Source organism: Patiria miniata, unplaced genomic scaffold, assembly GCF_015706575.1.
Source record: "Patiria miniata isolate m_02_andy unplaced genomic scaffold, ASM1570657v1 HiC_scaffold_22, whole genome shotgun sequence".
Taxonomy (NCBI): domain Eukaryota; kingdom Metazoa; phylum Echinodermata; class Asteroidea; order Valvatida; family Asterinidae; genus Patiria; species Patiria miniata.
Genome location: NW_024037061.1, coordinates 7,249,633 through 7,270,770, shown reverse-complemented (window position 1 = coordinate 7,270,770; position 21,138 = coordinate 7,249,633). Strand labels below are relative to the sequence as shown.

Sequence of the window (21,138 nt, the reverse complement as noted above, 5' to 3'; positions counted from 1 at the left end):
ACAAACGCTACCAAAGTTTTAATTTAAAAAAAACCCTCATTCTTTCATAATTGAGGGTGTCAATATGCAATTTTTGGCAAAATCTGTTGCCAACCACGGCTTAAATTTATGTCCTTGTGGTAGCCCATACAAAATGGCGCTCAACATTTACAAACAAAAGAAAGGTCTATAAATTGTGCCAAAGTTCGACTCATGTGCCGTGCTACGTGGGTTCGACCCTGACGGGGAAACATATAGTGCTTGTGTTCTTGGGCAACTTTACTACAATTGCCTATCTTCATGTGCGCGCTGATCTCGAGCTGCTGCAGAAAACTAGTCTCATTGCCTGATGAACAGGGGGAATAATTGTGAAGCGCTTTGAGACCTTTGGTATAAAGCACTACATAAGCACCACATTATTATTATAAAGTTACATCACAAGAAAAGGATCCCATACACATGACCCTTTTTCTTGTGACCTGGTTTTGTAAATCCACAACTTTTTTCTCTCTAAATCACTCTCTTGATAGCGCAGTGAACAAGCGCTTCCTGATTTGACGCATGGAATTCATCACAATGTGCCAGCTCGTCCACAAAATTTCACTCATTATGGAAGTCATCAGAGTCCGGTTTTTAATCCGAATTTTAAGACAATTATCGCGTGATCGACTTGGCCGGTTGTAGAAATAACCGATCAGCAGCTGCTTATTCAGCCTGGCACCATTTGGCTGATCGAATGGCTAAGGTTATCGGTAATTCAATTTACGCCAAGGGAACTAGATGTCTGAGCGGATTATTTCCTGCGTTGTCTGAGCCGCAATGCTCTTCTTGTACTAACGGCTTGTTACTACCGAATTTTCACATGATTAATTGGGTTCATCCATAGGACACGGTTATTTTGAACAATACACCTGTCACAATACTGCTGTCATGGACTGAGGTGTCCTCCGGTTCTGTGATGAATTAATTGTAGGCATTATTGAGTTCCTGTACCAAAAATGTCAACGAACACAATTACTGAGTTTCACATCTAATGACGATAATACGGTCATGGTATAGATCCATGATGCTGCGATGTCTTCTAATGCACCATACAACCTATAATGACTCGAGTCAATTCTTTAAAATGACACAACTCGACTTAACTGAGTCACAAAAGTCACTGCCAAAAGGCCTTCGAAAATATGGATATTGAAAATGAAGTTAGATTTCACACACAAATGGGGCATTTTCAAGGATTGCCAAAAAGGTCTTTATTAAAGCTGTTCTGCAAAGCCCGACAGCGAGTTCTTGTCACGTTTACTGTAGAGGACTAGACCGGTAGCGTGGGAAATTCAAACTGTGACTGAGGGTCGGACACCAGACGACTCTAGGTGATGACGAACATATCCGCATTTTAGGCCCATTCCTCCTAGCAATCTCATTAAAGATCATGACGCAAGCAACATTATTTTTAAGTTCACGGTGGGAAACTAAGTTAAAGATAAACTTGGCATCGTCCGTTTAAAATCTAAACACCTTCCCTTTAATTATTGGGGACTTATTGGCTTTCCGGCAAAACATATTGGGAAGCCCCCCCCCCCCCTTTCAAAAAACACTTGAAAGGTCTTTTGTGGCTGTGCGTAAAGTCGATCATTTTTTGGCAATATCAGATGACTCTGGATTTTTAAACAACCACAATTTGAAACATAATTATGTTCATTGGCTTTTGACGCAACGAATCACCAACGTGAGACAATATACGACTGTACAGCAAATTTATCACAAATAGTGGTGCTGTAATACTAGCTAAGAACGTTTAGGTCAAGTTGCCTGAATCACACTTTTGCTCATAAATATGGAAACAAAATTCATTACAATAAAAACAGACGGCACCAAAATACCCTTGAAAATGGCAAAACGAAATTTGAAAACATGGTTAAATCGGACACAGGTGCATTTCCAAGGATTGCATTTCCAAAAATACATTGCATGGACATGCACTTTTAAAGTGTAGACCTTATAGGCCTACAAACGGTCGTTTGTTTTTGTACTTCTTTTTCATTTGAAGCAACGGCATAATTAGTCAAAATCTGCAGTAAAGGGTGAATAAATCACCTGATGCCGAGCAGAGCATACTCTGTTCGAGACTTCGAGTTAAACCAACTGGTTCTTCTCAGAACCACACAACTCACTAAGAGATATCTTCCATTCACAATCATGGTGTCACCGCAAACCAACCATTCATTGATCTACCATGCAAACCTAGGCCTAAGAGGGCCGAGGGTGGGAATCCACCCCCCCCCCCCTCAACTTTTTCCGCGATAGCCTTGAAAAAAAAAACGTTTTCGCGACACGAGCTGTTCTGACTTTTTAGCCTAGAGTCTTGTGCATCTTTTGATACCAAACAACATAGAAATCGGACCAAAAAATGTTCCGGCGCTAGCGCTATATATACGCGCTGTGAAAACTGAATTTCCCCACGGCGTAGTGTACACAGAGCAGAATTACCATTGGTGCATATGAATAATTAATTAGCCATAATTCCAAAACCCTTTGACCTATAGGCACGAAATTTCTTGGGTATGTTCATGATAAGTAGTTCTATGCATAATGTACAGAGTTTCATAATTTTTCGTCACTCGGTGGCCGAGATCTTACTCAGGGGGTGGGGGTGAACCCGCGGCCCCCTCCCGGCTGTGAGATGGTCAAAATGACCAGGCCCTGGCCTTTTAGGGTCTTATTTAGGGTGAACAACAAATGACATGTGAAAATTTTGCTCAGTGGCAACTGGATGAGAAAAGAGCGAAAATATATTCAATGCAAAATGTTTTGGTCTAAAAAGGATCCCATTGTTAATACAAGTTTTTTTTTAAAAGGTGTACCCTCGAGCACACTTTTTATAATTAATTTCAATTATTGTTTTCTTCCGAATGATGCCATTTCTGGTAGAAAAAAAATAATAACTGGTTATTTGGTACCATTCCTAACTTCAATTTGAGCGAGGTTCCTTGTTTTAAATCGATACAGACTTTCCGTTTCGCAATGCAGTGATAGCCAACCTACTGTCTTTAAATATATATATATCAGCGGTCAAACTCGACCGTTAAAATACGCAGACCATTGGCATGACAGGGCCAATTCGTAGCTGGGAAGAAAATTGCAACTCAGACCGGAGAATGAGTCAGAGTGCAAAAGGATGGTTGTATCCTTAACTCATGATCGTCCGCCACGTCCTGGCCAAATCGCGTATCTCGAACTAGCACGTGCGCCCAGCTGCGAGCAATCATTTCTGTTTAATTACTCGTTTGTTTTTTTCACAAGAGTAGTGTAAATTGGAAGTTCCTTACTTAGAGCGAAAATAATTTAACTTGTCTGCACTCGGCCCGTGACTGGCACCAATTGGGGTTCCTCTTAATTAGGGAGTTTTGCATAGTGATTGGCAAGTTTCAGCAGGTGCTTTTGGGGTGAGATGGCACAATTGTTGTCAAGAGAGGGCGGGCTATTCAGTTATCGGTCTTCCGATCTGCCTGTCATTGCATTATTATTATAGCGCATAGAATTAGCATAATGTCCATGTGTACGTACGTGTGCGGTGTGTCTGCGGTTTCTTTACATTTGAGTGGTTTTCAATGCACATTTTTTTCGTGATGAATAGAAAGTCGATATGCCCGAAGGACGGCTATGGATAACTGCAAACGTGTCACAATTTCGGACGAGCGTGTGGTGACTGTAGTGTTTCATGGTGGATTTTCCCGGTGAGAATTATTAAACATCCTTGAGCGATATCTCGTCAAGTTAAGTCCGTCACATCACTAACTGACTGTGTCACTAGACAAGCGATTGTCAACATGCGTAGCCGACAGTGCAACAAGTTGGCGTCCGTTTGTTTAGTTCTGGTTGTTTTTGCCACGGGAATGTTGTGCGGAATTTACTACGAATCGGTATCCGCTAACACGCACGCTGGGGTCCGTGCTGCCGAAACGAGGAATGTAAACGGAGCTGCACCTGACGGCCAAGTGGACTCGAATCAACAGATCAAAACACAACCAGGAAAGGACAACATCAACGCCAACAGACATGTGGACGACGCAAACACCAAGCTGAAGTTGAATAAACCAATTAGAACTGAGAACCAAAATATCCATGGAAAGACAGGGGAGGAAAACATACTGAGACGGGGTGATGTTGTGCAGCATGATGCAGGCAACGTGAATGGAGGAAGACGTGTCGATGATGTTGATAAACACCATGCATTTATCAACAGGAAAGAGTTTGGGCATCCCATACGTCTTATGCCGAATGCACCAGTGCCTCCACAAGCCAATAAGCAGGCTGGCCAAGCCAGTATGGACTTGCGGCAACAGCAACAACTAAACCAGCCACAGCTGCAGCAACCACAACAGCAGCAGCAATTAAACCAGTTAAACCAACAGGCACAGCAGCAACAACACCAGCAGCAACAGTTTGCACAGCAAGGACGTGTACCACAGCAGCAACAGCAATCATTTCAGCAGCAGCAACAAAATGCACAACAGCAGCAAGTGCCACACCAGCAACCGCAGCATTGGCAACAACAACAGCAGCAGCCAAATATCCAAGCAGCCAATCAGAAGCCACAACCCAACATCCCAGCGGCCAATCAGCACGTAGCCCAACCAGCGCCCATGCCTGCAGCAGCCATGCCCGGTGTCAAGCCTGCAGTTGCTGTTCAAGATTCAAGTGAACCATTACCGAAAGTCGACGGCAAAATTGTGATATCTGTTGTGGTATGCGGAGACCGAACTGACGAAGCATTAATGATGGTGAAATCTGCAGCCATACTTACTCCATCGCCAGTACACTTTCACATATTTGCTGAGGAGGATTTACAGGCTAACATCAGTGCAAAACTGAAATCATGGCCCCAGCCTTACAGTACCAAAATAACCTTTGACCTCCACAACATCGCTTTCCCGCCTGGTGAAAATGCCGCAGAATGGAAGAAAATGTTTAAGAAGTGTGCAACCCAGCGACTCTTTTTGCCTGACCTGCTGCTGGATACAGACGCACTGTTATACGTAGACACGGACATTTTGTTCACCAAGCCACTGGAATACATCTGGAGTTTCTTCAAAAAGTTCAACAGTACCCAACTAGCAGCCCTGACCCCTGAACACGAAGTCACCAACATTGGATGGTACAATCGATTCGCTAGACACCCGTTTTACGGTCCGACCGGGCTAAACTCGGGCGTCATGCTTATGAATTTAACCAGGATGAGAAAGTTTGGGTGGTCGGCCAAGATACTCCCGATCTTCCGAGAGTACAAGTTGAAAACGACGTGGGGGGACCAGGATTTGCTGAATATTTTATTTCATTTTCATCCCGAGTTAGTTTACGTTTACCAGTGCGAGTGGAACATTCGACCCGATCATTGCATGTATTCACTGAATTGCCATCGCATTGAGAAAGAAGGAATAGCCGTGATACACGGAAACAGAGGTGTTTATCATAACGAGAAACAACTCCCTTTCCGCGTCATCTATGAGGCTTTCCAAAATTACCAATTTGGGACGGATTTATATTCTGGACTTGTGCAACCGTTAAAACAACGTTTCACCCAACCCGATGTGGCCAGTATGTATTGCACTAAAGGCTTGCAACATCCACTGATTGCAACGCTGCAGAAATATTGCAGACATTAACAGTAAATATATCTCTGAAGTTAAAAAAAAAAAGTACTTAAAACTTCACTTTTGGACATTTTGTGTACAAATTTGTTTTTTTGTTAACTCCAATTTGTGGAAGTATATTTGATCATATTTATGCCTTAGATCAGGCAAAGATGGTTGTGATAATTTTGCTTTTTAATGTTTATTTTATGATCTTGTAATCAAAACGTCCATTGTAACCTAAAATGCTGTTACCAATTTAAATGTGAAAAACTGGAATGGTTACATTTTATTTGAGAAAAAAAAATATTTTTTTAAATGTTAGTAGCTGCAAGTAAATTGTGAATTAGCCATCAAAGTGAAAAACATCTTGTTACAAAGAAAAAGCAGTTTTAGTAACCGGGAAAAATATGAAGTGCCGTTTTTTCCTAATTATTTCCGAATCAAAGTCTGTGACCTTCTTCAGTACATAAATACTTGTTATATAGGCCTACTCAGTTTGTGCATAATGTGGAAGGTTGTAAAAATTTATCATCCCACTTTTTGGAAATTATATCGGAGGAAAAAAAATAGAATATACTTGTAATTGTAGATTATACACATTGCCAAGTTGACAGAGCTGTAGTGACTGTAGTTTGTATTTTGTATTTTTCAATTTTAAAAACTGATATTAAAAGAAGTATCAAAAGTGTGATCCACACATGTCCAAGCAAAAATGACATGTAGAGAGGGGCAATAATTTCCTTGTTTAAAAAAAGTAGATAAGTGAATTAAGTGACGTGTACCTTACTTTCTTTTAGTTCTTGGTATTTAAAAGGAAAAATTGACAGTAATTACGATTGTCTAAGCGCAACATTTCAGTATACCTGTACTGTAACATAATACATTTGTATTTATCACATAAGACTTGTAAACAGATAACGAGAGATTTGTCTTTCAAAAAAAAATATTCGTAAGAAATGTGATTTGAATTAAGAGAAACAATTGAGCTCACTGATTTCATAGAATTAATTTGCTTTTATTAGTCATTTTAGAGCAGGCCTTAGTGTAGAAGTCATTAGACTCACTTAAAAACACCTTGCAAACAGCTTTTAATTTAAATGTTATTGTTTACGCAGTGGAATATATTCTACATGTATCTATAAAACAGTCTGAGTTTTTTATTCACTGAAAAAGAAAGTATTTTTTTATGTTAAAAATTACAAAAAAAGTAAAGGTTTTTGTGCATTTCTATTCATTGAATCATTTTTGTCTTTCTGGACTGTGTGATCAGAATGAACCCAGCATCATGCCTGGATTATTATTTGGGAGGATTTTGTAGGACTGAGGAAGGCATAGCAAAACCACTATTTCTTTGAATGGTGCCTGATTCCCTTTAAAGCTGAAGGGTTCACTAAGTTTCCTAGTACAAAATTCCAAAGGAGTTAGGATTAATGTTAATTGCTTGTGTGTGCATGCAGCATTCAAGCATAACATGTATGTTTTGAACACATGTGAAAAAGATGATTGATCATGTGTATGCATATGCCTAGTTGGTTTGTTTAAGCAATGCCATTCCCAAATGACATAAATACTAATTTCTATATTTTATAGCAAATAATGCAAACATTGTATAACTGTTGTCTTTCACATATATCTTTATTTGATATGCTTTAACTTAGAGACACACACGTGTTGTTTATATTTTCTGTGCATGTATGTTACACTAAAAACAATTGTTACTTTTTTCAGAAGTGACCTTAGAGAAATATATGCTATAGACTAAGGAAGGCAGAAAAATATAGGGGGGGGGGAATTAAAAATGTCCAGAATTTGATTTTTAGCTGATTTCAAGAGAAATTCAATCAAGTTCCATCCTTTTTTAGAGGATGTCTTTCAATACTATGTAAAACATAATTTCATAAAACCTTATGGTAGATCTGTTTTAATAATATGTTTTGTTCTCTTTGACCAAATTAAAAAACCAAAAATTTATATCCTATCTATGTTTCAAAATCTGCTTTCAATATCAAGTCTTTAATGTCCAGGAATTCCATTCCGATTCATTGAATTTTCTGAGCAGATGGTTTTTGTTAAATGACATTCTCGTGGCTGTTATGAACACGCCCCCAAAAGAACCAATTTTATTTTATTGAACATTTGGAGATTTGCCAACAAAAGCATTGTTCACGATTTTATTTTAAGATATCAGAATAAAGGAGAACCTACATGTAGCAGTATGTTTGTAAACTGTTGTTGATTTACTGCAATGATTAGCATATGTTTTCAATTATCTTTTTCCCACACTTTTTTTTAAAGGGAATGTACATCATTGGCTTTTGCTGTAATTTTCAGATATGAACTATTTGAGGGGTTAGTATAATAGATCAAATATTGTTACACTGACAAGTATGAAGTTTTGTGTTCGAAAATGCTGGAAAAACCAAGAAAAACAAAAATGTTCAAGTAGTCTGGCTCCCTGACTCCACTAAAGATGAAATGAATCAATTTATAGGTGCCAGAAAATTTTAATGTAAGGAAACCAGTCTAGCTGGCCTGCACCCGTTCATGAACATGTAACCAATAGCAAACAAAATTTGGACTGAAAAAAATGGTAAATTTGGAGCAGTAGTTGAAAAATAGTTATGTTTTTCCAACGGTGGTCGGCCGACCACCGTTGGAAATTTGTACACAATACCACTTTTCTTGAAAATGTAATTTTACACGATGCTTAAGACTTTCATTTACCAACATCCTAGTAAGCTCTTTCGTAAAAATTTGGTAGTTTTTTTCCCAATGTTTGCAAATGTATAATTGCGATAAATTTGCGAGATAATACATGAACATCGATTGAGTGACAGACTTATACATTGTACATTTACTCCTATAAGGCCCCCCCCCCCAAAAAAAAAACAGCTTCCAATTACATCACATTTGAAAATATTTTTGGCAATTGGTCTTTTTTTTGGCAATTTTGTGTGTGTGTAAGATCATAATGGATGTGTCTGCGTGTAGTCAAGGGTAAAATTGATGATTTTCTGTTTTTTCCCCTCATTTTTCGCAAAAACAAATTAGGGTAGGGGCTGTTAAAATAGCGTAGGTAGGGTGACCGGAAGCAGAACTACATGTATTTTTTTTATTTTTTTTGGCCTTGTGTACATATGTATGTACTTTAGATTGCATTTCTCGGGTCATCTTTTCTGCACTTGATCAATGAATTTTAGAGGATTTATCCGTTCTATTGTGTGAAAGGTCGTAAAAATGGGACGTAGAAAACTTTGAATTGTTTTGAACAAAAGGCTCTTCAGTTTTGCCCTTTGGCTGCATAGCAGGTCATGTTGGTTTTCAGAGGGTTTTATCGAGGTCGTTCACTCGTGACGGTTGCACTTTGACCCGACTATCAACAAAAAAACCCACAAATGTACATGTGGGCCTACTCCCAAAACGATGATATACATGTACAGTTAGCAATTCATTGAAATGTGCGAATAAAACATGGGTCTTGTGAGTTGTTTACGCAGTCGGTGTCTGGGTTTGGGACCCAGGATGTCTAATAATGTGAGGTCTTGGTGCAGACGCTATGGTCAGGATCTGATCAAGAGACACCAAACCACCGATGCAGAGAGGGCATTGACCGCATTCCCTGCAGGATCCAATGGCGAATTCAACCTACCAAAAGGTACACTTATTTGAATTTAACGAACTTCGGTTTCTTTCCGGTTTCGGAATCCAGCTCAATGAATTTTAGTTCTTAGTAAGTCAGTGTTAACATGCTTCTTATGAACCTGAAGTCGGAGATGGAGACGGAGCTGAAATTAAGCTACGGTTTGGCGAACGAACTCCAAGCTCGGAAGTTAAAGTTGGACGAACTTCATAATTTGAGACTTAAATTTGAGTGCACCGTGATTTTGTAATAATACATTCATATTTGCATATTCCATTTCCGCTGCATGCTGAAAAGATATATTTTAAAGAAATCCGACACCCTTTGAAATTATTTTCTGTTGCAAAGATGATTTATTTATAATTTTCTGTAGATTTGACAACTGTTCTGACTCGAGGGAAAGACTACGAGGTATGGGACACAACAGGGAAACGATATCTGGACTTCTCTATGGGGTAGGTTTACAATATGTCAAGTTTACAAAGTTTTCACTGAATAACGAGCTGCATTAATCTGCCATGTTGACTGAAACCGTTTCGGCCGTTTTGATGGGGAGTCCGGTTGGTTGGGGAGTCAGGTTGGTGTAGCGGTACTTTCCTCGCCTTCCACCGCTGTGACCCGGGTTCGAATCCTGCCTTGGCCAATATGTGGATTGGGTTTTCAATCCCTACCTGATTCCGTGGGTTTTCCTCAGAATACTCTTCTGGGCTTTTCATCCCACCTCTATAACTGTAATTTCTTCACAATGTCTTCTCTTTATACTGGGCAACTTGGGAGATCAATGGATCCACCAAATGGGCTACCCAGTTAAAATAAGAAATAAATAAATAAATGGATTCTTTATCATAGGTAATGACTTAGCAACCTATCTTCATGACAGTGACACGATATCTCTGCCTCGCTTTCGTTCCGACACGAAGAGTCTTTGCCTCGCTTTCATTCCAATATGGCCGTTCCGTGCAACGGGGTCATGACTCTTCTGCTCTTCAACGAACCTACTGTTTTCCCGATTTTGAGCGTCCGCAACCCACTGAGGAAGTTATAGTGCTTTCATTTTTAGCACAAAATAAACCCGCCCTACGAGAATTCTGTCAAGAATAATTTACAAGTGAATAAGTTATATATTGTTAGGATAATAGCAAACAATTGAAGAAACAAACCAAAATCTATTTTCCGGATTGAAACTCAGAATAGCATGGGGGATAATCTTTAAACTATGCGAAACTTTCAAGCGTCTAGCCCTACTATGCCGTTCAAGGACTAAGTTAAGCCGGAAACCATTGCATGGGTTGTTTTTCTTGTTTTAAATCGAATAATATAGGAATGTCGGCAGCTCGCACGCTATCGTGGTCGATGCAGACAACATTAACAAATCTTCGTTCCGTGCGACAGGGTAGATATGGATAATACATCTGTCTTAAAGTGATGGATCGCCTCCAATTGTGCCTTCAATCCACCTTGGGCTCGAAGAACATGTCCCTTCAGGTTCAAACGGATATTACTCCTTTCTTTAGTAATGCTTATTCCACCTGCAGATATCCAGTCATGTATTTTTCTTCTTTTTTGGAAGGTGGGGCAGTGTACTTGTCGGGCATGCGAGGGGAGAAGTTCTTGAAGCGGTCACGCGTCAAGCTGCGAAGGGCTCCAACTTTGCTTACATCAACGATCAAGAATTACAACTGGCTGAAGAAATAGTACGCCTGCGTTTCTAATCAAATTCTTAGATCAAACGATTCAACCTTTGTTCACTCACAGATCCCTGAGTCTTTATTCACAGTATGTGCAATCAGTCAGGCCAAGACCAATAAAGCTGGTCACAGAGTGCACAAAATTATATACAATCGAATCAACGGCTTAAAGACATCCTGCATAATGGCCTTTGAAACTTTAATTTGGACCAAAGTGAGACTAAAGCAAGTCTATTTCACAAGTCCCTCTTGGACCAGCAAAAAAACAGTAATACTCCCCGGTTCAATAGATGGAAAACATGTCCTGGCTAAAAGGAGCAGGACTTCTAGTTCATCTGAAATGATTGTATTAAAAACTCGGAAAGCACTCAGCGAGCGCAAACAATTCCCCGCCCGGCATATTGCCAGTACAAAATGTACACCCAAAAGGAATATTTGTACTCGCATAATATGGTGAAGAATCCTTTTTAAAAATCCTAAATCCAGACCCAGATCCAGATCACTTCCAAAATCTAATTGATTTGTACTGGTACATTTCATGCAAATCCGTCCATAACTTTTTTAGTTATCTTGTTAACAGACAAACCAAACAACCAACAAACTAACCAAATCCGATGAAAACATAACCTCCTGACCTTGGCGGAGATAATAAACTCTGCAGGATAATACAGAAGACCGCATTATACTGCTCGAAACGTCGCGTTAAAAAAACCGTCTCTTTCCAGAATCCATGCAAAAAGGGGAGAGAGGTTGGTGGTGTTGCCAACTTTCTTCAGAATACACAACAATGCCAACTATAGAATGTCATCTCGATTGTTTTTATACATAGATCAAACTAAGTCCGGCCGTAGAGCAGCTAAGATTCTGTGCATCGGGTAAGTTGCTTCAATGCTTGTCCTGTTTTAACTCATTAGAAGAACGATTAATTTGTGCAAACTGCAAAGTCATGAATTGATTCGATATGTAGGCCGGGTCCTCTTTAAGGGAGAATAAACTTTATTAACAGGTGTTGCGGATAACCGAACGGAAAAAAATTGTCAAATAAACGGAGCGTGCGCGTCATACGTCGCAGCAAGCAATCAATTACGCTAGCAGCAGTCTAAGCAGTTCCCAATGACTGCATGTGTATAATCAATTGAATTACTGAAAATTTAACAAAACTACAAGTTCTCCGCCGACGGCAAAACCAAGTCTGGTGTTGCATGCAGCTGTCGCTCTAAGTCAGAGTTTCGATAAGTTTGGCCGAGTCTGTCTTATTAGCGGCCCAAGTTGTCCGTCAAAAGCTTCATGGCTCTTCATCAATCACTTCGAGAGGAATTCGATGTCTAGGTTAATGATAATCCACAATGCCAGATGCATTAAGTATGTTTACATGGACGTTGATAAAATATTTAAAATGCTGAAGGTGAAAGGTGCTGTTGACAGCTATGGCATTGAGCTCAGTCAACCGCGCATGCGCGGAATGCAAACCCCGCTCAACACACGGTCACTGGGGAAATAAAATAGAAAGCCGACCTTGGCTTTTTTTTGTTTTTATTTGAAAGGAATGAAGTCGAGTTAATTAACGGAAGCCATTCATTCCTGGGATGGTTTGCGGTTTGTCCTTAAGTCCATGGTTTTTCTCTGTCAGCAAATCAGCGGTTGAAAGCTACGTAGGCGTGGATTTTAAAGATGTGCCGTCGGTGCTAATTTTGAGTTTCGTTTGCATTTTTGAGGTGTTGTTTTTTTAGCAATACACATTTTATTCAGTTTTGAATGAGACATGGAACGAAACAATCGGCCCGTGTTTAATTATGAAATAATGATTTCCCAAGTATCGACTTTGCGGCCCGTCAAAAAAAATTTAAAAAAAATATAAATTCCCAGAGGGTAACAGACGCCTAAAAAAGAAACGATGTGCTGTTTTTATTAAAATGAAACATTTGAAAATTCACAGGGAGATAGATATTAAATTGGTTAAAGCGACGTTCACACTAGTACATCTCTTATTAAGACAATTTTGGCAATAATGTTGAAGACCTTGACGATGCATTTTTTGACAGGTACTTCGTGTGTTGTATCCTGTTTTCATCGCCACGGACTTTGCCAGCTGTCCCAGGAATGTTGTTTCTTGTTTTGACGACATGTTGACATCTGTCTTCGAAACAAAGAACCCCTTGGGTTATTTTTATTATACCAGATGAAACCCGTTGATTTCAAAACGAAAAAAGATGGAAGTAATACGATAGTAACTTTTTGGCCCTTTTAAGTAAAATGTTGAATAATTTCCCGACTGTACCAATTACAAAGAAAACTGTCGCTTCGTTTAAAAGAGAGTAAAAATTAACACAAATTGAAATTGAAAATTTCGCGAACTTTTGGCCACGAAATTTAAATTTCGCGAGCCTTTTAAGTTTCGAGAATCGCGATCCTTTGAGAATAACCTCTGAAATTTTCGTCTGATTGTAAACTCATTTCTGCCAGAAGTTGAATTATTGTATAGCGTTAACAATATAAGTGAACCGTGTTTTTTTTTTTTGCTTTGTTTCAACATTATAAAATATTCCTCAATGCTTTTTGGAATCACATTCTTCCAGAATGATTACAATGTTTTCAGAAGTCTTTCTTGCCAGAAGATGGCCTCAAGCGAAGGCATGTTATGTTGAATTTCTTGACCCAAGGTGCTCAGCAGCATGTTCCCGTGTAGGTATATCGCTGGAAGCAATTCCCGTATGACATGCAAACGGTGTGTGCAGGTCGGCCCAGGGGAAGTGTAGAGTGAGTAATGTTTTCTCTACAATTTGTTGAGGCAGGTACGGAAGCGACGATGTATTGCGAGCGTCTGGCCAGGGCATTCACCGACAGGACAAAAGTGCTCAAGTTTGAAGGTACGAGTCTTGAAGATGAAGAAAGGGGGCATGAACATAGGAAGAAACATTTCACCAAAAAAAGTCCTCCATCAGCAAACAAAAAAAGTGGATTTTTGATACAATGGTGCATTTTGAAAGATAAAAAGCGTCCCATTTTTAACCGATTATTTGGTTCTTATTAATGAGTGTTGATTAGAAATACTTTTTGGCTTTTTCCTTCTGACACAGCTTAAAACAAAGGAAAGAGAACTGTTGCTTTAAATATATCGTACTAGCCCATTAAAATAAACTGTAAAAATCCCATTGAAGTGTTACTCTTAAATTCAAAGTCTGAAGCTTAATTTCTGAAACCTTTACAACAAGGAGCTCATTTTGTGCATTAATTTCATTGAAGGGAACTACTAAATTGAAAACGGTTTCGCAAATTTCATCTCAATATAGATGGAAAAGTACTAAAACATATGTTTTTAACATTCAAGACATACGCCAGGGCAGAAATACAGGTAGTGGGAAAGGCACAGTCATGGTGGACTTAATCTCTTGAGGATTCAGTAAAGAAGAATACGATCATGATTCTATTAAGTGGGAACAGAAGGGAGATGGGCGAGCTCTTTCCCGGAGAGGGTCGCTTCCTGACCCTTGGGTCTCAATCTCACTGTTATTGTCGGGAGATGGGCAGACTGTCGATGCCCAAACCTTGGCTGTTTTGATTAAAAGAAACGACGGGCAAACCTATTCTTTTGGGTCTGCATGTTCTCCCCCGTCCCACCCAGGCCCGTCACCAGCCCTGAGCATCAGGAGGGGGCCATATAGTATCAACTAGGCGGTCCGCTACCATAACAGAAAAATACGAAATACAAAAAAATGTGTGGCTTGTGCTGGGGGGGGGGGGGGGGCATGTGCTCGCCAAGGGGGGCCCGGCGTCACCAGGGTCCCCCCTTTGGCGACGGGCCTGCTCCCACCCCTTATAAAAACGATCATTTTTGGAAAGATTTTTCAAGTAGGAAATACTTATTCTTGCAAACTTGATAATTTACCCCCTGTATAATCAAGTTGAAGGCGATTTTTATTGTCGACATGTTGACGATTAATTCGGGAAAGTGTTAGTGTTATATCTTTTGTTTCAGTTTTCAGTCACTTCTACGCGTGTTTAATTAAGTCTTGCGTTTGTCTCTCATTGATGCATTCGAAAGTCCTATGTCAATCATTTCATGCCTGTATGTAGCCATGCCTTTTAGAATTTTCTGGGGATCCAATAAATTGGCGGGTGTATACCCCCAACTACAAGCCTAGTTTAAAAAAAAAACGAAGCCCGGTTCCTGTGGGCCCAGCGAGGGACGGGTTTTCCGGATAGGTGCAAGTCCCCCCCCCCCCCCATGCATGAGACAACCCATAGCTTTTCACGCACTAGTGGTACATTAATGACTACGTGGCAGCTGGAACGAGTCTTGGTAGAGCGCATTTTTCAATTGATACTGCATTTACAGCTTAAAAATACGATGCCATAAATGAACGTTATAAAAGATGCCACCACAATGTTCAGGGTTTAGTGCAAAGGTCTTGGTTTCTTTCGACCTTGAAAGACCGTTGAAAAAGAAGATAAGTTAGCCACTAATTGTACTGATAATCTTTCAATTGGGTGCCGATAAATTTATCTTGATGGTCAGTCAAAAATAATGCAGTATATTTTTAAGCTGGAGACTTTTAAAATAAATGTGTTAGTATTTCATAAATTAGTTTCAATTGAAGAGATATTCCGTCAACTCTAAATCAATAATATCCACTTCGTTCACACGAGTTTTGAAGAAAGACACAATTAGCGTTAATTATAGTTTTGTCCAATCACCTTCTTCCAAAACAGGTGCTTACCACGGAGGCAACGACATCGGAGTCACCAGTCTATTCCCGCATCGGTTACGAGAATATCCAGAACCAGATCCCACAAGTGCAGGTATAATGGATATCTACGTAACATGATGCCTGCAAGGACAAACAAATGAAAAATGACGATGTACCGGTAGTTGACAAGAAATTATTTCCATAAGTTGTAATTTATGGGCATTAAAATTCAGTAACGATAAGGAGGCCTGATTAAAACGCATAACGGAGAGCCGTTGATCTTAATTAAAAAGAAGAAGATACATCAAGCGAGAAAATGTAAATATGGAAAAAAAACTTCACCAATAACAGCGTGAGCCTTGAAAGAAGTGTAAATAATATATCAAGTGGACACACAAAAGGACAAAAGTAGGTTGCGATTGCATTTTGACTCTGCTCTAGGACAGTGGATAATACTTGTATTTTACAACCTAATGAGTCTTTCGTTTTCTCTCATTTCGAAGGTATAAGTCAGTCAGTTGACAACCACGTCTTGGTTTCTCCATACAACGATCTGCATCAAGCGGAGATGTTTATAGATCGTTATGCTGATGACCTTGCTGCCGTGATCATGGAACCATTCCATCGGTGCACGAGCCCGAAGGTAAGGGTCAGACCAGTAAATACATTCCCATAACACCAAGTAAACCACCACTTCAACAAAAGATCGGGGAAAATACTTACAACTCTCACAGGTGTTCAAGACATACATCAAATTAAAGCTGCATTACCCTCTTTCACCTTCTGATCATTTTAGCGGAAATCGACGACTTTGCCTTTTTTTTGCTTAGGGGTGAGTTTTTCCCGCCAAGGGCGATAACTCCTAACAGTAGCTAGTCCTGAGGCACATTGTCATGATCCATCCACTGCATTGGAAAACAGAGCGACTTTTTATTCCAATTGCAACTCAAAAATTGCTGAAATTCAAGGTCATAGACCGATGCAGGCCTGAGACCCTTCGTTGCTATACAAAGCCCAAAGTGCGGGGCCACAAAGCTATGTCTATTAAAAAAAAAATGACAGTATATAGTCGTGATTTGGCCGGCGTAGGCAATTTGGGCCCTTTTGCTTATCTCTAACCGTAAGCAGATCGTAATGCGCTTTATACTAAACAAGACTTTAAGGTTTTCCAAACCTCGACTTCACCAAAAAATCTGCTTCATCGCTGGACTGAGAAGCCTTAAACTTCCAAACCAAAAGAGAAAAACCTCGGACTGATTATTATAGGAAGTGATGATTTTCCTAAGTGAGGACATATAACTATAATAATCGGCCGGAGTTTACCAAGTCAAGGACCTGAAATCTCTCAGACGCCAAAGCCGAAGATGAGGACGAGTTTTAGAAGACCCTTTTGGATTTACTCATTATCCCTGAATTGTGAACGGTGTCATATGAAAATCGGACTCCTATAAAAATCGGACTCCTTTACCCTATTTTGTTAAATCCCTCTCACGTGACCGGTCACTCTTCTAATCAACATCACCTAGACATGCGCAGTACTACCAATGAACACGTATTTTATGGTGTCCTAAATTCACGCTACACCGGGCCAATTTCAATCAAACTGCTTATCAGGGAAACATTGCTCAGCAAAAGGTTTTGCTGAACAAATGCATGCAGGTTACCAGTTACAAACGTCATGAGATGTACAATGGTTGTGGCTGGTTGCCAGTTGAATTCTCTACTACAGCGAACTAATGTAGGCCGGTCTCTACTGAGTCTAAACATGAACATGTTTTCTCACTTTCCACTTGTGCATTTTCCATACAAATATAGTCCATTCAGAAAGACCATATGAAGCTGTCCGTCTTTATATACATAATACAGTTTGACAATGAATGATTAATAACCTCAAGGGAACGGAAAACTATGACAGTTCCACATTGCGCAGTATGATCTGGGGCTGTTACTCATCAGTACCGGTAGCTATAGCTCTGGCGACTTCCCACTCAGTTTAACAGTTTGAGGCAGATTTGATAATCGATCAGTTTTTCTTGACTACGAATTGGAGTGATTTGCAACATTTTTTTTCTCTTCCAGCCAGGCTTTCTGGAAGGCATCCGGGCAGTCACGCAGCGTAACGGGGTGCTTCTCATATTTGATGAGGTAGTGACTGGTTTCCGTCTGGCTTATGGCGGTGCCCAGGAGTATTACGGCGTGGTACCAGACCTGGTGGCGTATGGGAAGGCTCTAGGTGGTGGATATCCCATTGGTGTGTTCGGGGGAAGGGAGGATATTATGGGGTAGGTAAAGCCACACCCATTTCGAGCTCCACTCCCGCCCCACCCAAACTCCGAATCCTACCCAAGCCATCCCACACCGCATAGCCCCCAACTCTCATAATACTAGTCAAAAATGGGAGGGAACTTTTGGGTTAAGAGGAACTACTTTCCTTTTGAAAATGTCAAAAAATGTCAAAATGGTGTCATAACATGACTAAAGTGGCAATGGTAAAAAGGGGATGGAATTTAGGCCTATCTTGAGGACGTGCAGTCATGAGACTATCGATTGAGCAGGTTCGAATCCCGTTTATTCAATCTAGTTTCTCTGTTCAGCCACAAACTACATCTTATATGTATAGCATTTTAAACCCATTGTTTCTAGGCTTGTCAGTGAAGATCGCATGGGGTCTGATAGTCGCTACGTATGGACAGCGTCCTCTCTCGGCGGCAACCCGATAAGTTGCAGCGCAGCACTCGCTGCACTCTCGATTTACCGCCAAAAAGGTGATTTTAATAATCAATGCAAAACACCATAGAAATAACGACAACATTAGTTACTATGACTTATCACAGTCGATGATATTCAACAATCATGTTAATTTAGACTGCGCAGACAGTGCAGACAGTGCGCGGAACATCGGCAAAGTTGAACCGGGCCCAACTTTGCCGATCGCCTGCCAGATATAGTTTGCGTCTGTCTTGGTTGTCGGTGACATTTGCGGATAAAATTCTTCCATTATGTCTGCGTTTAAGTTTGGATCTTGTTTGCGTTGGTCTCTGCGTAGGCTTACCTCGATATGGAAACTATACAGGCATTCCCGATGGGAACGCACAACGTTCCATTTGCGGAATGGGAAAGTTCTGACATTTGAGACGTTCCCTAAGATTACAATAAAGGTTTCCTAAACATCGGATTCATATCCAGTTCGACGTGATGATGATCATCTAAAAGTTTTTCAATGTCAAAACCAAATGAACTTACCGGTACTCTATATTTTGGCCTCGTTAACTAAAGAGTTTAAAGCAAAACATTGATAGGCCTACATTTGTATACACATTGAGTCGGAAGGCCCAAATTTCAGGCAACTAAAATCCCCAAAGGCAAAGCTGCTTTGAACTCGTGGTTTGGAAAACCCCTGTATTAGCTTTTAGAAACAACCTTGAGCCAAATGTTATTTGAAATAACATCTTTGTGTACCTGGATGATTTGATTACAGGATCGTATGAACATCTGCACAGCATTGGCAAGTATCTACGTGCCGGTATGGCGAAGTGTTTAGCTGATGTCAATCTTCCAGGTATGGTCGATAAGGCAAAAAAAAAAGTCTACGGTTTCTGGTATGCGCGCGCGTCGCCGTAGCCATGCGCGTCGGCAAAATGAAAAAAGAAATTTCAATGAAAGACGATGTCTCAAAACCGCCAAACTCACTGGTTTGACTGGAATCCTGCTGTTGCGCAATTTTAACGGTTTTTTTAGATGGGGTTTTGATCGAGAATAAGCTTTATGTGGCCTCTCTGGACTCCCATATATTTGCACTAAGTTTAGTCGGGCACCATTTGCAGTCATCAGCCGATATTTGAAGCAAAAAAGTCAGGCAAGTAAAAAAAAAAAAAAAGCCGCGTCGCCGCACCACTTTTGGACAAGCTCCATACCAGAAACCGGAGACTTTTTTTGTTTGGCCTAACACAGATCGTGTTTCCTTGTCCAGACTGGAATGTTTTTTAAAAATGTCAACTGTAGTAGGGTCGGAAGGGCAATGCATGTGTTCCCCCAAATCAACAAGAATTCACATATTATCACGCACGGATGAATCAAATCTACGACCCTAGAGAATATAAACCAAACTTGTTCAGAGGTAAATCCAAAACTGTTTGGCATTTACGTTTCTATATAAAACAGGAATTTCTAAATTTGAGATTTTTTATATATATAATTCCTTGTAGGTCATGTGATAGGTGACGGTCCTTTGGCGCAGATATTGCACTGCGAGACTCTCGTTCATGACTACAGGCAGCAGAAGTTGCAAGAAAACGCGGAGCAGAGACGCGCTGTTATGATTGGTCTATTCAGGTAAGGATTGTGGCCAACAAACTAACGCGCGTTATGATTGGTCTGTTTTGGTAAGGATGATTAGCTACTAACCATAACGCGCGTCATGATCAGATGATTGGTCAATAGCCAGAAAATGTTGCGCATAATGATTGGTCAGTTGGCAAGGGTGGCAGGAAACAAACTACTGTGCGTTGTGATTTGTCTGGTTATAGGTGAGGATGGTTGGCTTAGCTTAATTAACTTGGCTACAAACTATAACGTGCGTTATGATTGGTCAAAAGCTAGAAACAGTCGCGCATAATGATTGGTCTATTGAGGTAAGAATGGTTGGTGGCAAACTAACACGCATCATGATTTGTCAATAGCTAAAACTGCCGACCAAAATTGGTCTACATTTGGGCAAGGAGGGAATGTAGGCCATAAACTATCGCGCGTGCTGATTGGTCTGCCGGACCGTTATTAAGGTATGCTACCAGCTAATTATAACCTGCGTATTATGGTCAAATTGGGTAAAAATGTAAGGGTAGTTGGCTACAGATATTCGCGCGATGTTGAACATAATCTAGAGGAAGAATTATACTTAATATTTTGATTGCATTCCAAAAAGCACGTTTGAAACACCTACGATTAATAAACAAACTTAATTTGTCCAATGAACATATTGAAAAGACTTGCTGTTGTGTTTTTCTTTCTGTCTCTCAGACGAGGAGTTTTTCTCAATCCGATGGGCACCAAGTTTTATTTATCACTGAAGCACACCGAGGAAGCGTGCGACCAGTTTCTGCAGCGCCTGGAAGATGCACTGTTAGAGTATAAAGGACAACGAACATAAGTGGAGTGCATGCACCCTATAGTGGCGCTATGCATGCAGCCAAGAGCAATGGCATGACCTGCAAAGCGCAATTAAATTTCTAAATCTATTGTCAGTATTCAAGTACCGTTACGTATGGGCATGTCGCCACATATCAATAGCGGATCTAGAGGGGGTTGGGGGGGGGGGGGGTCGCAACCCCTCCGATCAGCCGCTATACCTGTTATGAAACTAGTAAAATTGGGCCAACATAGTAAGTGGAATGCTAAAGTTCCTAAATTTATTCTCAAATTGCCTTATACATGAGAAAGCATCGCAGATTTCCAGGAGGCAAGCCCCCGCCCCCCCCCCCCCCCCCAGCAATTTACTCACCCCCATCTTT

The 21,138-nt window shown here is 40.4% G+C and overlaps 2 protein-coding genes across 2 annotated transcripts; both read left to right on the top strand.

The window, feature by feature from the left end:
• The first annotated feature begins 3,527 nt into the window (after positions 1-3,527).
• LOC119730283 (glucoside xylosyltransferase 2-like) lies at positions 3,528-7,831 on the top strand. Its single transcript, XM_038203096.1, has one exon. The coding sequence runs from the start codon at positions 3,810-3,812 to the stop codon at positions 5,643-5,645; it is 1,836 nt and encodes a 611-aa protein (XP_038059024.1). The 5' UTR covers positions 3,528-3,809; the 3' UTR covers positions 5,646-7,831.
• A 1,182-nt stretch (positions 7,832-9,013) lies between these two features.
• Positions 9,014-21,090, top strand: LOC119730284 (glutamate-1-semialdehyde 2,1-aminomutase-like). Its single transcript, XM_038203097.1, has 12 exons — positions 9,014-9,270; positions 9,629-9,710; positions 10,826-10,949; positions 11,773-11,818; positions 13,736-13,810; positions 15,654-15,743; positions 16,135-16,274; positions 17,711-17,913; positions 18,275-18,396; positions 19,110-19,190; positions 19,837-19,963; positions 20,648-21,090. Exons 1-12 carry the CDS (start codon positions 9,087-9,089, stop codon positions 20,775-20,777), a joined length of 1,404 nt encoding a protein of 467 aa, XP_038059025.1. The 5' UTR covers positions 9,014-9,086; the 3' UTR covers positions 20,778-21,090.
• Positions 21,091-21,138: the final 48 nt, after the last annotated feature.

What these genes read in the sequence shown, in the direction of transcription:
- LOC119730284 (XM_038203097.1), top strand. Translation starts at nt 9,087, where the DNA reads ATGGGTCTTGTGAGTTGTTTACGCAGTCGGTGTCTGGGTTTGGGACCC. An exon ending in ACCAGATCCCACAAGTGCAG is followed by an intron (nt 15,744 to 16,134) that starts GTATAATGGATA and finishes CTCATTTCGAAG; the next exon opens with GTATAAGTCAGTCAGTTGAC. An exon ending in GGAAGGGAGGATATTATGGG is followed by an intron (nt 17,914 to 18,274) that starts GTAGGTAAAGCC and finishes CATTGTTTCTAG; the next exon opens with GCTTGTCAGTGAAGATCGCA.
- LOC119730283 (XM_038203096.1), top strand. Translation starts at nt 3,810, where the DNA reads ATGCGTAGCCGACAGTGCAACAAGTTGGCGTCCGTTTGTTTAGTTCTG.